This window comes from Symphalangus syndactylus, chromosome 1 (assembly GCF_028878055.3).
Source record: "Symphalangus syndactylus isolate Jambi chromosome 1, NHGRI_mSymSyn1-v2.1_pri, whole genome shotgun sequence".
Classification (NCBI taxonomy): Eukaryota; Metazoa; Chordata; class Mammalia; order Primates; family Hylobatidae; genus Symphalangus; species Symphalangus syndactylus.
The window spans coordinates 16,885,338-16,901,398 of NC_072423.2; the positions used below are offsets into that span (position 1 = coordinate 16,885,338).

Here is a 16,061-nt window from a genome sequence, read left to right on the forward strand (position 1 = left end):
CATGTCCTTTACCCACTTTTTAATGGGATTGTTTTCCTCTTGTAAATTTGTTTAAATTCCTTATAGATGCTGGATATTAGACCTTTGTCAGATGCTTAGTTTGCAAATATTTCCTCCCATTCTTTAGGTTGGTAAATTTTTTATCCAAAAAATATTGATTGACTTCTCTACTTTATGCCAAGCATGGTTCTAGGTGCTAAGCACAGAGTAGTGTAAAATGGTCTAGCTATACAAGGGCTTGGGTTTACGAAGCTGACAGTAAAAAGACTCAGGGTTTTGTGAAGTTGGTGAGGGATTTTGCAGAGCTGCTCAAACTGCATGCAGAGCTGTTGACCCGTGAGGATGGTGAGGAGGACAGGTCAGTAGCCAGGGAGGTGCTGGTGGGCGGAGGCAGTGGCATGATGTGAAGATGTACCCAGCAATGTTTGGGGTACCCAGGGCATGAGCGGTGGTTGGAAAAGTGATGAAGCACTGAAATAATTTCCAAGGATGATTTGTGGTCAAGCCAGAGAAGCCACATACAATAGAGAATATTTCATCATGATATCCTGCAATAAAAATCATGGGAAAACAACACAGCGTATTCAATGTTTATTCTAAGTATTAATACATAGCTATATATAAGTATAAACTGGTTTTCATTATTTGTATTTGTTTTATTGAAATCAATCTTTTTTCTTCCCAATTAACTACGACATTTTGGTCTCTGTTTCACGTGAATCCACTTTCCAGTTCCAAGTTCATCAGGATCCCAGGGTTCTCTTGCTTGTGTGGGCTCTTCCTGGCAGTTCTTTTCAAGGTCATTTTGAGCTGCCTTTCACTGAGTTGTGCAGGAAGAGCCTGTGGTCTGAGAAGCCACAAGCAATATCTGAGGCAAGGCAGGTTTGGCTGACCTCATAATAGGTCTTGATTTTCATCTAACACCAACCAGTTACTCTGTCAGGAGAAGTGAATCAGGGGCTACTCTGAGCTTCTGAAGCACCTGGCTCTAGGGTTGGGAACCGCTTCTTTCAGCTCTAGGCTGAATCTATTGAGAGGCAGGTCTGGGTCCTCACATGGGGCCTCTGCTGTAACCTCCCTGCACTTTGCTCCCCAAAGACAGCTGCATCCCCTCTAGGATTTTCCCCATTGCTTCCTGCATTGTCCTTTGTGAAAATGCAGACATGGCTATGAGAAGACCCCTGGTTCTACCCAAGTCAACAGGTTCATGGGGGCCTGAGAGCATGGTTTTGGTTAGAAAGGCAGACAAAGGAAGCTCCTGAGATTGGATGGGGCAGCATCCAGAGAGAAGAAGAAGAAAAACACAAAACAGTTGTGCGTGTGAGCACTGAGGACATGCATCCACACTGCCTCTTACTTCCCAGGGACCGGAAGGGCTCACATGAAAGTCTATTTCTCCTTCTTTCTTTCATTTCTCCACATGGTGTGCTAGCATCTGATTTTATGTTGTCACGCATTTCCTTCTTTTTTCACGTCTTCCTTTCCCTGTTTTAATTTTTATTTTAAATTTCCTTTTGTTTCTTTTAAGCTTTTATTTCCTTTTTTCCCTTTTTTAATGAATTTTCTTCCTTTCCTTTTCTTTCTTCGCCTTTTCTTGTGTTGCTATATTACTTAGAGACGAAATGTTTTCCGGGTGCGTGTTATGTGGGTGAAGTGCTACCTTTGGTAAATAGTCGTACAGAGGAGAAAACTGGAGTGCTGTGGTTTTCTTTTTACAACATTTTGACACATGGAACCACATGCTAAAGATGAGAAGCTAGTTTTTGGTGCGGCTGAAACTATCGTAGACATAATATTCTAGTTCAATAGATGGCAACTCTTATTGCACTTTAGACTTGCTTTCATTCTCTCTTTTGAAATGTGACATCTCTTTTTTGTTTCTCTGTCTCCTTTCCTTCTTTTTTCTTCCTCCTTTTTTCTTTTTCTCTCTTCTCTTTTTCTCCTTCCCTCCTTCCTTTCTCTCTTTCTCTATTTCTTTTTTCTTTTGTTTGTATGCCAAGACGATGGCTCCTGGGCCAGCCCTGAGTGAAACTGTCACATAGTTGAAGTGACAGATGACTTCCCACTTTTTGCATTTCTCCCTCAGTGCCAGAGAGTGTTGTGACATCATTACTGCCCAGGCCTCATTCTACTGAAACAGCAGGTCAGGAAATTGTTGGCATTAGTGATGCTATCAGATGAAAGAAGGTGTTCATCACTAATAAATGGATCCACTTGTTACCTTGCTCTGTTATCTTAATTTTGAGAAATATTACTACAGTTTATTCTTTAGATCAGGTTCCCAAACCTTTTGGTCTCAAGACCCCTTTACGCTCTTTTAAAAACTACTGAAGGCCCTCAGGGTGTGTTTGTTTATGTAGGCTATATCTGTCACGTTTACTGTATTAGAAATTAATATTGAGCAAAATTTAAAACACAAGAATTTTCAAGCACACCCACCGCTAGCTGGCAGAGCCTCTGGAAATATCTACTGTATACCTGTGAGAGAACTGGAGTGAAGAGGGGGAGTTTCATCTTCATATCACTAGGAAACTAGATTTGACCTTGCATATCCCCTAAAGGGACACAGAGATGCCAACGGCCCCCAAACACACTCTAAGGACCACGGACTTAGATATTTGGTGACAATTACCGAGTACTTTACGCTAGGAATTCCAGAAATGGTGTCACGAAGGTGGGAGAATACTGGTGGACTTTCATGGTATCAAGAATTGATACCACATGTGGGGCCCTACTCTACCCATGTGTAAGACAACCCTGTATATCTGAAGAATGAGATCATGTGTGTATTCAGTGAGAATGATTTGGTATCTTTTTCATACCTGTCAGGATCTTAGCCAGAATCATTATAACCTGAACATTTGATACTGTAGATCAGTGTCAGAGACACCAGCCCAGCATTATTGCCTAACAGTCTCTTTGTACAATTCAGCCTCTTGATATGATACCAAGAAAAGCACCAGGGGTTTTGGCTGTGTTTCTCACTACATGGTTAACCAAGTAACACTGACGGAACTATGTGTGAACAATCATATCCTCTTTTCTATTTATCTCCTAGACTTAAACAAAACAAAACAAAACCCTTTCTCTTACAAGAATGTGGCATAAAGAGGTCATTCACGGCTGGGCATGGTGGCTCATGCCTGTAATCCCAGCACTGTGGGAGACTGAGGTGGGTGGATCACAAGGTCAGGAGATCGAGACCATCCTGGCTAACACGGTGAAACCCCATCTCTACTAAAAATACAAAAAATTAGCCGGGTGTGGTGGTGGGTTCCTGTAGTCCCAGCTACTTGGGAGGCTGAGGCAGGAGAATGGCGTGAACCTGGGAGGTGGAGATTGCATTGAGCTGAGATTGCGCCACTGCAGTCCAGCCTGGGCGACAGAGCAAGACTCCATCTCAAAAAAAAAAAAAAAAAAAAAAAAAAAGTAGTATAAAGAGAGTATTCACAATGGAAGAACTGTGTTAGGTAACATCACCAGTCATTTTTATGATTAGGTATCTTCCAGTTGGGTGTCCCAAAATTTGACAACCTGGATCTAATCATTTACTTCTTCTTTTCAGATAGTTTTGAGGCAGCTGTGCCATCAAATAGCCACATTGTCTCGGAACCTGGAAAGAATATCACACTCACCTGTCAGCCTCAGATGACGTGGCCTGTGCAGGAAGTGAGGTGGGAAAAGATCCAGCCCCATCAGATCGACCTCTTAACTTACTGCAACTTGGTCCATGGCAGAAATTTCACCTCCAAGTTCCCAAGACAAATAGTGAGCAACTGCAGCCACGGGAGGTGGAGCGTCATCGTCATCCCCAATGTCACAGCCTCAGACTCGGGGCTTTACCGCTGCCACTTGCAGGCCAGCGCAGGAGAAAACGAAACCTTCGTGATGAGACTGACCATAGCCGAGGGTGAGTGAGCACCAGACATCTTCCGGTGTCAAACATGGAAAAAGCCAGCCCCGTGGGCTGGTCTCTGTTTTTGTTTATGGTAAACATGTTCATTTAATGTGCATATTCAGCATTTTTTTAAATGGCTGAATTTAGGTGAGTTGGCCATTATTCTAGTATTTAGGGTTTCTTTATCTTATGAATCCATCAATCACAGATACCACGATAAAAATCTTTCCAATTTTCTTATCTGCCACCATCCTGAAACTTAAAAAGAAATCGGTAAAGGGCTGAAAAACATATGGTATTACCAGCCTTCAGGTTTCAGCTGTAGAACTCCTATCTTCCCAATTACGTGAACAGTTTTGATGGTGGTGATAAGGTGTTAGAATCCCCATGTACCCCAGCAATACAAGACAGTGCTAGGTTGATATGTCTGAATCAGGGCTGCGTTGAGTGCAATTCAGCAGGTGTTTTGAGAATGCGGTTGCCAGTTTGCCAGACAGGAGCCTTTTTTTCTCTGTCTTTTTCAGATGTGGATGCAGAAACAGACTGATGTTGCATCTTAATATTACTAGGAAAATAGGTTTGACCTTGCAGATCCCCAAAAGGGACACAGGGATCCTCAGGGCCCCCCAAACACACTATAAGAACCACTGACTTAGATATTTGGTGACAATTACTGAGTATAATCTTTGTGCTGGTGAAATTGGCCTTTGGGGCTTCCACCTGAGCAGGCCTCCTCCAAGGCACTACACTGTTTGTGTATTAGGCATTTGTCTTTTTTTGTCACAATGAAGCCTTTCATTGTGTTTCAGGACCTGCAAAACCTAGATCCACTTTGCATAAGTATGAGAAAAAGTAATTTCTTTCACTTACAGAAGTGCTAATATAGAGAGGCCCATATAGAGGTCTGTGTAGAGGCCTGCATTACAGTTGAGAGGGGGGAAGGCCATCCCACGCTCTCCCAGCTCTGCCTCTGGGCCAGCTTCCTCACTGTCAGGACATGGAAGAGAAAATAATTTATTTTTACCTTTCACTTTGTTCTCCCTTCTTCCTTTCCTTCCTCCCTCCCCTCCCCTCTTCCCCTCCCCTTCCTTCCCCCTCCCCCTCCCCCTCCTATCCCTTCCCATCCCCTCCCCTCCCCTCCCCTTCCCCCCTCCCTCCCTCCCTTCCTTCCTTCTTCCCTCCCACCTGAGCAAACCCCTTCCAAAGCACTGCACTATTTGTGTATTAGGCAGTTGTCTCTTTTGTCACAATCTTACACTAAATTGTGTAAGATTCCGGCCCCCACAAAACCTAGATCCACTTTGTATGATTGTGAGAAAAAGTGATTTTTTTTCATTTACAGAAGTACAAATATAGAGGTCCGTATAGAATTCCGTGTAGAGGCCTGTATTACAGTTCTCTCCCTCCCTCCCTTTCTCCCTCACTCTCTTCCATCTTTCCTTCCTTCTTTCACTCCGTTCCCTTCCCTTTTCTTTTCTTCCTTCCCTCCTCCCTTCCACATGCTTTCAGCCAGCGAATTTACCTTTGATGTTAGACTTGTAGAGCCAACGCTTGCTAGGCTTTGGCTGTCTCTTTATAGACTCTGCTCATATTGCAAACTGATATTTCTTCCTGTGTTGAAAATGAAGAAGAAAAGGTTTTGTATAAACAGAAGCCTCCACTATAGCTCTGTGTATAATAAGGAGAGCATTTTCAGGGGATAGCATCTTTTCATACACAATCACCTTAGATCACATCAAGCCTCCCTTGTTCCTCTAGGAACTGTGGTGAGACATACATTGGACTTAGAATTTAATGGAAATGATGAGTGGTTGGTGAAATATTTGGGGGAAGAAAAATTAGCAGAGACTTCTCATTTTAAATGTTGACTCTGTTCCTTCAGACACAGACAAAAAGTATTTCTTACCTAAAAATCCCTTGCATTATGGAAGTATTTTTTGAAACTGGTCAGGAAAAAGAAACAGTGAAAACAGATTAGAGACCAAGGCAAGAAAAAAATGTTCTATTCAGAAAAGTGTCATAAAGAGTCATTTTCAAACACATGTAAGATTTTGACCATTATATGCTGAAAAAGTAATTGTAAACATCTTAAATTATAGAGAAAATGAAGGTAACAGATTTTTAGGAGATATGATTATTTAACTCTTACTAATTATTAAAAAGTCATTCATCTGTCCAAAGATGACTAAGTTTCTTGTACAAAACTATTTCTTTGTATGTAAATTATAAACAGTGTCAAAATCTGCCAATGAAATGAAGATGACTAAATGTAATGGTCGGTATTGTTAGTGTCCATGTGTTTTGAACAGTTGCAAATGGCTTTTTGACATTCAGTTGACAGATTGAAAGCATGTCAAGTGGACCTTGTATCCATTAGTAAAAAGTTGTCATTGACAGAAGATGACAGCCATTGACTCTATGTTCCTGTTTAATTCCTTTTTTCAATTTTTATAAGTGAAAGATTGAATATAAAAACGTAGATGCAAAGCAAAACAGATCATTTGTGTTTTCTCTGGTGCAATTTGATTATTTCACGTCTTGAGGCTCTTTGGTCAAAAATCAATGTGGAGATTAAAGCAGAGAGACAGATATAAGATGTGGGACAGATTTAATTTATTTCAACTGTCAAGGGAAAGGTGATTGTGGCAGATTTTATAAATTACTGTACATACTTTTGTTAGTTCTCAACGACTTCTTTTATAGCACATAGTATTGGATCTAAAAGAGAGATTTTTAGGACTCTCATATCCATACACACACACACACATGTGCACACGCAGACACTCACGGACACACATACAGAGAGGGGCTCTTCCCCTGACTCCTACCTGCCTACATTCATCTTCGGACAAGTACCAGGTCACTCAACAGAGGACCCCTGCCAACCAGCAGGTCAAGTATCCAGGCCTTGATTGGTTTCGAACAGAGGAGAAAATGGCAGAAGCAAGAACTGAACTCAAATTTACCATTGACTTTCTTTGCTGAATGAAAATAAATGTTTCTCTTGTCCTTTGCACTTATGACCTGAAATGTAGAATGAAATAATTCCAGACTGACTTTTCTGAATTTGAAACTTGCCCGGACCGAAGAGCAAGGAAAGTGGGGACGTGGGGAGCACAGGGGAATGTGTGTTTATTGACAGTGACTACAGTTATTTTTGGCCCTGAGTATCCTCTGGATTTTCATTTGTCATTAGAGAAGTATTTTAGGTGCCACTAAAATAATTTGTCAAATATTTTAATATTAGCTAAATGATGTGCAGACTACTATTGTTTAAACTGACCTTATTGGCTATAAAAAGAATGAAGACAAAAGAAATAAAATCAGCTCTTGCAGAAAGTTTCTGGAGGAGGCTAATATTGAAAAAACTTCTGTTTGCCATTGATAAGTATAATTACTCATGTCCTTGTATAATCATCTTCCACCAATGAGACCACTCAAGTGGGACCATCAAGGTTCAGATGAGGCATTGATGATTAGAGCTAAGGAATGAGGTGAAACAGGTTACGAAGAGTAACCCCAAATATGCAGGAGGAATGGGGAGATGGTGCATGGGAGACTGTAGTCAAATGACTAGGTTGGTATGGAGAGTCTAAGTTATGTATTAATATGGGATGACGTAGGTTAAATTAAGTGATGACAGTGAAAACCTGCATCTCATATAATTGTCAAGCAAAGCCACCATTCGTTCTTGAGCAAAGATGGCAAAACAATAATCAAGAAAGAATAAGTTGCTTTATAATTTTCAGTGTGCAAGTCTTTAACATTTTTGGTTAAGTTTATTCTCAAGTACTTTATTTCTTTTTATTGTTATTGGGGATGAGATTTTGTTTTAATTCCTTTTTTGGATAGTTTGCTGTTTGTGTACAGAAACCTGACTGATATTTTGTATGTTGATTTTTGTATCCTGCCTCTTAACTGAATTCATTTATTAGTTTGAACAGGTTTTTTGCATCACTTTTAGGGTTTTATACATATATGATCATGTCATCTGCAAATAGAGATAATATTACTTCTTTCTTTCTGATTTGAATGCCTTTTGTTTTCTTTTTCTTGTTTAATGGCTCTGATTAAGACTTCTTATACTATGTTGAGCAGAGGTGTTGAAAGTGGCCACCTTTGTCTTTTTCCTGATCTTAGAGCAAAAGTTCTCAGTTTTACATGACTCAGTATGATCTTAGCTGTGGGCTTTTCATAGATGGCCTTTATTGTGTTGGGGTAAATTCCTTCTGTACCTAATTTGTTGAGAGTTTTTTTTTTTTAATCACACAAGGTTGTTGAATTTGTCAAATGCTTTTTATGCTCTATTGTGATGATCATGTGGCCTTTTTGTATCACTTTGTTAATGTGGTGTATTACATTGATTGATTTACGTATGTTGAACCATCTTTGCATGCCAGGGATAAATCAGAATTGATTAGAATATACAATCCATTTAATGTGATGGTGAATTTAGTTTGCTAGTATTTTGTTGAGGATTTTTTCATCTGTGTTCGTTAGGGATGTCAGCCTGTAGTTTTTTTTTTTTTTTTTTTTTTTGTGGTGTCTTTGGCTTTGGTATCAGGGTGATTGGTCTCATAAACTGAGTTTAGAACTGTTTCTTTTTTTTTTAAAAGAATTAAATCATTTATTGATTACACATGATAATGTAGAACTGTTTCTAAACTCAGGATTGGCATTAATTCCTAGAATGTTTGATAGAATTCATCTGTGAAGCCACCTGGTCCTGGGATCAGTGATGGGTCACAGGCCCCTGATCCACCTAGGTTGGGCACAAAGGTGTCCTACACAGGGGAGAGAGATACTGTCAGCATGATTTGAATCTCAGTTTGTGCTTTCCACTGCCTCAAAACACTCACACTTTCCTACTTTCTCCTTTTTCTAACTGACTGAGTTTCCACCACATTTGCTTTCTTTCCTATAGAGTTTCAGCCAGGTCTCAATGTCTGTGTTTTTTCCACATCAGACCAAACTGCTTCCCCGTCATTGAAATATTAAGCATCTTGGATTTCTCAAACTTTTATAGTCTGAAAATTGCTACCCTCAAGTGACTTAATAACTTCCATCTATTTGTATTTATTTATTTATTTTTTGAGACCAGGTTATGAGACTGGCTAATTTTTGTATTTTTGGTAGAGATGGGGTTTCAAGGATGGTCCTGGGCTCAAGCAATCCCCCTGCCTCAGCCTCCTAAAGTGCTGGGATTGGTAATGTGAACCACCACACTTGGCCTGCATCTATTTGTAATGTTCCAAACTCTTATTACCAGAAATTAATTGAGATTAAGGATTATGGCATCTGCTTAAAGTTGTCAAAGCATCTTTTCAGAATATGCCCAGTAAGAGTTCTTGACCAATTATGTTAATGTTTCTATTCATTCTAATAGGGGCTGTGTCCATTTTAATTTTGCTTTCTACCTCTTTTCTTTCCAGATTTTTTTCTTCAATGTTTAACCTTTGAGGTTTACTGATTGTTGATCAAAGAAACTGAACTTTCAATAGATCAACTGCAATGTTTGGAGAAAAAACTTTCATGAATTCTTGTTTACATATATAACTTTCAGATAGGGCTATTTACTTTTTTAACTTTCACTTTCTAATTTTGAATTTTTAATATAAGTGGCACAGAATTGCTGGTCATCTGAATAGAAGGATGAGATTAGTAAATTAAGATTACAGAAGTATTCACTAGGAAATTATAGTGCCACAGCTAAGAGAATCTTCCCAGATATTTCTTCTGGGACGATGTGAGGTATAGGATTGACAAGGAGGAAAGGACAGGGGAATAGAGTGCTGTAAGTTATAAATACATCCCTATATAGATGATACATCTTATTTACACAGATTATAAATCTTGCCTGTAGATGGCTTGGGGGAGGTTACTGACTTTGAGACTCTGTGATCCTGAGTTGGATTATAAAATTATTGAAGAAAGAAAATAAATTTTGCTTATTTCCTTGGCCTTTTATTTCTGTCAAAAACCAACCAGTTTGCTCCCAGTCCATTTGGATTCCAGAAGAGTTTGAGGTTGTAGACAGGACAGTTTTTTTTTTTTTAAGGATTCCATTAATCCAGAACCTTCTGTCCCACTCCTATGAATTTAGAATAGATATAAAGTTTGTAGACATCAGAACTGTCTGAGCTGGTGTGCACTGAGCTGACAGATGTGTCCCTTTCCATGACATTGTGTGGTGAACCTCAGCCTTTTATTATCTTTACCTACATGGAAAGTAAAATGTCCGTGACAGTTAATTTATATGATGGAGCAACACGACCAGAATCCCAGAGCACCGTGTCACTGCTCACAAGCTAAAATAGCCTCTACTTAAACAGATCAACCACAATTTTCAGCCCAATTTAGTTTTCTTGGTGAAACTGGGTATCCAGATGAAACATAGTTTCCAGCATAACAAGTGAGTTGATTACTCAATAATGGCTATTATGTCGTTGCATCTTTACTTTACTGTTGCCTCTGCCCAGATCACTTTTTAATGATCTATTGCATTCAAAAAAATGCAACCGGTCAGTTAATTTGTTTTGTAAGCCCTACTATGGATCTATTCATTTTTTGAACACACAAAAACCTAGAATGTTTGCCTGCAGTCAATTTTTATACATACTATTATTGTATAGATAAGTAAGATATTGAATAATAGTGATAAGTTATTGTCAGAGGGAATGAAACTCTAAAAGTTTACATGCTGAATTTATTTGATGACACTCTTATATTGAAGAACACTGTTGACTGTATATTGCTACCTCATGTACATAAAGCAAGTTCTAACAGAACACCACTATAAACAATGCAAGTTTGTAGAATTAGAAAGCAGTTGATCCTAGGAACTGCTGTTCTACAGGTGGACCTTTATCCTCCGACTGAATTTTCAACTCTTTTCATAAAGTTTTTCTCTCCCTGGGAACTTAGACTGCAAGTCGGGATTCAAATTCAGACAAATGTACTGATTTTCTTCCTACTTAAAATTCACACGTGGTGCTTTGGGAGGCTGAGGCGGTAGGATTCCTTGAGCCCAAGAATTAGTGCCTGCAGTGAACTATCACTGCATCATTGCACTGCAGCCTGGACAACAGAGCCAGACCTGTCTCAAAAAAATAAAAAATAAAAAAAAAATAAAAAAGAAAAGAAAAAAAAGAAAAAGAAAGGAAAAAATAGTCAATGCATGGCTGCATAGCTACATTTATTTGAGACCTTTCAAATGACTCTGACTGCGAAATAACCATTTATACTTTATTGTCATATATGGAATTTACATTCTAAAAGCACCTGGGAATTGTTAACAGCTTGAGGTTGTCTCTTAGAGCCTTATTAAAAACTGAACATAAGTGATTGTGCAAAGATTTCTCCAAAGGCAAGTAGAAAATTACTTAAAATGTAAAAAAAATTATTCTTACAAGATTAATAGATTTCATTCTTAATAGAAATTCTAATTTAAGTATTACAACTCAATTAATCAGTCGATTACTTTGAACTTCATCTGAAGTATTTCAAACATTATTGACATGGCTCCTGATAAATATTCAAAGGCGATGTACTAGGTTTGTGGAGGACTATGTTGTTTAAGATAAGAGGGCGGAAAATGAAGAATAAACAGATCTGTCATAAGTAGAGGTATATCTTTAAACCCCAATTTGTATCTTTAAGCTATTATTTATACTAAAATGATTCAGGAATTTTAAAAATACATTTATTCAACAGAGGAATATAAGTTTTTTTGGTACAACTTTTATAAAATAAATATTTTACAATCTTCATTGAGCACTCTAAAATTCATTTCCAGGATTAATTCAATGTTTTTAACTTTGGTAGAACTCAAAGGTAGGCCATGGTGTTCACAATCCTTTAGATACGAATGGCATTTTAATTAATTAACTCACAGGGAGAAATTCTTTCACAAGTATCAAGTTGAAATGTTAATGTTCTCAGTTGGATTGGTGGAAAGTGAAAATGGCTTTAGCTATGTTGGACAGTGAATGAAACAATAAAAAAAACCTTTTTGTGATGATGATGGACACGGGTAAAATAAAAAGTAGATGTTGAGTTGAGAAGATTTCATTAACAAAGGGTGGGATATTTTCAGTGGGATGCAATGTGTAAATGAACCCATGGGAGTTTACACATGTATGTTTATACATAAAAATGTTATGTATGTTATGTATGTATGTATGTTATGTATGTTTATACATAAAAATACAGGCTCACCAAGTATAGTTATCCTGCTGTCACTGTGTCTTCAGTTTTTCACATCTTATGTGGAGGATTAGGATTGATTATTCACTCTTTTAATTTGTGTGTGTGTGTGTGTGTGTGTAGGTGTATGAACTGAGATATCTATGAATATTTGGTAGGAGGAGTAACAAGTTTATTTTTCAACCTGCCATATGGTAAACACTCAACAAATACACACGATTGTGTGGGCAATTTTATAACCACACTTACCATATGCACACCTGCCAAATCCCAAATATTTTAATCCAAACAAGTCATTTTGCCTTTATATTGACTATTTTCTCTTCCTGATCCAGCAAATAAAGGTACCAGTTTTGAAATCTAATCATATAATTCATTTTTAAATTATTGGCTCTTTTTAAAAAAAGATGAGATGGGTAATTAAACTCTAGAGCATAAAGCGGCAGATTTTGAAATTATTCCTAGAGTTATTATTTCTTATAGCCAGGCATCGGCTTTCATGTTTTGTAGAGCACTTAGGGAATTTTCTTCATAAAATGGTTTAAAATTGGATAGACTACTTGGAGGTAAATATTCAGCCTAAGGCTTGCTGAATTTCATATTCTGAAAAGATCTCTACAACATTTACAACACCTTTAGATATAGATCTTTGTATATACTATATAGTTTGCATTTTCAAGTTTCCTTTTTTTAAAAAATTATTTTTACTTTTTTTTTTTTTTTTTTTTGAGACGGTCTCACTCTGCTGCCCAGGCTGGAGTGCAATGGCACGATCTCAGCTCACTGCAAGCTCCACCTCCTGGGTTCAAGAGATTCTTCTGCCTCAGCCTCCCGAGCAGCTGGGATCACAGGCACCTGCCACCATGCCCAGCTAATTTTTGTATTTTTAGTAGAGACGGGGTTTCACCACGTTGGTCAGGCTGGTCTCGAAGTCCTGACCTCAGGTGATCTGCCCACCTTGGCCTTCCAAAGTGTGGGATTGCAGATGTGAGCCACCACACCCGGTCACGATTTTGAAGTTTTCTAAGGACCCAAGGAAAAAGTTATAAGTAGCTGTTCTAAGAATTACGTGTCACAGGGCTTTGTCTTGGTTGCTATATGATAAACACACATACCATGTTTCTATGTGTGCCAGTGGCTGTTCTGAGAATTTACTCGTACTTACTGATTTACTTGTCACAGCAGCCTGACTGCCCACGTTTGACGTCTGTGGAGTGCGAGGTATGGAGAGTTTGACGGGACTTATCTCAGGCTTAGTAGCTAATAAATAGAGGGGCAGGGATTCAGATCCAGGCTGACTGGCTTCAGAGTTCTTATTCTTGGACCCAGCACTACTTTTCTGCTCAAAGTGGAAGAGAAAAACTACTCTCATCAGGAGACTCATCACAACAGAAGCTGGTGATGGTGGAGCTACAGAGCGTCCTTCTTCAAGAGGTTTATACAAGTGATGGGTTTCAGGCTGAACCAACGTCTAGAGCAAGTTAAGGCAAAGGAGTGGGGGAGCGGGGGTGGTGCGTGGTCTCCCGCTATTTTATTTCAGCTCGGGTCCTTCGCTGACACCAGTGCTATGGGGGGACCTTCTCCTCTTCCTTCCTGTCTTCCTTCTAGGGGCTTGCGCACATCATGGAGTCACGTGAGGCAGGCTGTCCACACAGTGCCATGAGGGACAGGCACAATCAGGTAGCAGGCATGAAGGCCTGGAGGGGAGGTGCTGATTGCTGGTGAAGTCACATCCACACCAGGAACAGATTAGGGGAACTTTAGGAGTAGCCTCTGGGCAAAGGAGACCTGGTGGTGGCTCAGGTCTCATAGGCACAGCTTCTGGCCACTACAAAGCACCTGTTCTCATGGCCTCACCAGATCCACCCACTGGACGCTTCCTGTGTGGGAAAGCACACTCCCTTGAACAACTTCCCGGGAATCTGCTAAAAGTTCCCAAGCACGCCCTTCCTTCCTCCTCCTGAGGCTTCTCCCTTCTTCTCTTCCTATCAAATCCTGCTCTCTTGCTCTTGTACCCAGACTGTAATGGCTTCTTGAAACCAGAGCTGGAGTAATCGGAATACTAGTCCCTACTTCCGTAGGGACAGTGAGGGCTTCATCTCTAAAATCTTCCCTCCAAAAACAAAAGTTTATTTTCCATATTAAAACATTCTGAACACATATATTATCTCATGTTTATGTAGTTTATATTGTACAGCTAAATACATAATATATTTAAATGGTATGGTATGCCTATTGTGTGTCTTGTTGCAACCTGCAGACACCAGGTTGTTTATCTTGATTTCACGACAGCATTTGGAAAATTTCCTATTTCCTGAGGATAGGCATGATGGTAACACTGTAATGTAGAGTTATACCTGATTAAACAACAGTAGTAATAAAAATGTACTGGAGAAATAGAAGCAAAATCTCCTCCCTACCCAGAAAACTGCTCCACAAAGGTAGAAAACAAAATAATTTTGTTATTGAATAAGCACTAAATCAGAATATAATGCATGTCACAGGCAACCTCCTAAGAGACTGCAAAGACAAAGAAATCTCACTCTCTCATACAGCCAAGTAGATACAACCCATTACATACATGGTCTAAAGATGAATGATAACTAGTCTTCAAGTAAGAGGGCTTGTCAGACATTTGTCACACATGCTTCATCCTAGATTCAACTGGTAATTGGGGGTGACTGTGTGTTAGCTAGTAATTGGCTTTATCCAAAGGAAAAACAAACTTCTCACATCTTTATGACAGGAGGTACTTTTGCAGCTTGAGTGAGGTGCTTGTGGTAGTTTTCTACCCTCTCAGAGACTGGGAGGTAAGGGTGCTGTCTTCCTTGATGGTTACATCTCAAAGGGATGGCTCCCAGGTCCTTGAGAAAGATATTTCTCCATCAAAAGCTGACAAGAGACTTATCTGGCTGTTAAAAAGATGTGCATGTCTTTCAAAGAGACAGAGACAGAACTGCCAATTACAAGTTTTCTAAAGTCAATACCCTAAGAAAGGAGGGAGGAGAAATCCACGGGCAGGCTGGGGCTCAGCAGCTGGAGCTCCCCTGGAAGGTGCTTTCTGGAGTAGAGCAGTGTTTCTCAACGCCATTCTGTGGAACACCAACATCAGGATCATCTGGTGTACTTGCTGAAAGACATGGATTCCTGGGACTTGTTCCCAGGCCTAGGAATCAGGGTGATATTCCACAAGGCTCCATGGGGTCATTTGTATTGTTTTTGGAGACAGGGTCTTGCTCTGTCATCCAGGCCTGGGACTACAGTCCTTAGGACGGCCTGCCTGCAAGGTTGGCTGTCTGTGGGCATGTGGGAACTTGGATTTTTGGAGGCTTTCGACCATTCTGTAACTGATGGGGTGGCTTATTCTGTCTAAACTGTTTATACAACCCATGTGGTTTATGCTAAACCCCTGCTTTTCTTCGGGGATATCAGCCAGTCCTTCTGACTTTGGCCAGGCAGCTTATCCCTTTGCTGATTTGCTTTGGATGCTTCTGCTGTCATAAACCTGAGCTATGAGCGTGGCTACAGGCTGAGTGCTGTGTGTCCTTCCAGCAAATCCCAGATCCTGGGGAGGAGGGTACCCTGAACACAACTGTGAAATAGTGTGTTGGTTGCCTTTTAATACTGATGGCTCATTTTAAGATGATATTTCTATTATATTGTTATAAGAACATATACATTCTCATACTTGTTTTATTTGAAACACAGTTTACATATACAATAGGCCTTATTTCTGTAGGCAATAAGTAACAAGATGTCTTATATACATGCATCTTCTAAGTTTAGTAAAGCTTATTCCTTTTATGTACCAAGTTTTTAAATTATCATTTTTAGATGGAAAGAGTTCGAAGCTGGATAGCATGATTCTTTGCCTTACTAAACAGAGGATAATAGATATAACCATCTTGTGGCTGTGCTGGTGTCCTCTGAGCACCAAGTCTTGCACTTTGCTCTATGT

General features: G+C 39.5%; 1 protein-coding gene across 9 annotated transcripts in view; it reads left to right on the forward strand.

Annotated features, from left to right (window-relative positions):
• Positions 1–16,061, forward strand: part of CD226 (CD226 molecule) — a 126,872-nt gene that overhangs the window by 89,087 nt on the left and 21,724 nt on the right. For all 9 annotated transcript variants that reach the window (XM_055296788.2, XM_055296766.2, XM_055296759.2 and 6 more), the window contains one exon: positions 3,566–3,910. In XM_055296788.2, the coding sequence (XP_055152763.2) occupies positions 3,566–3,910 (345 nt within the window). The remainder of the gene's footprint in view (positions 1–3,565; positions 3,911–16,061) is intronic.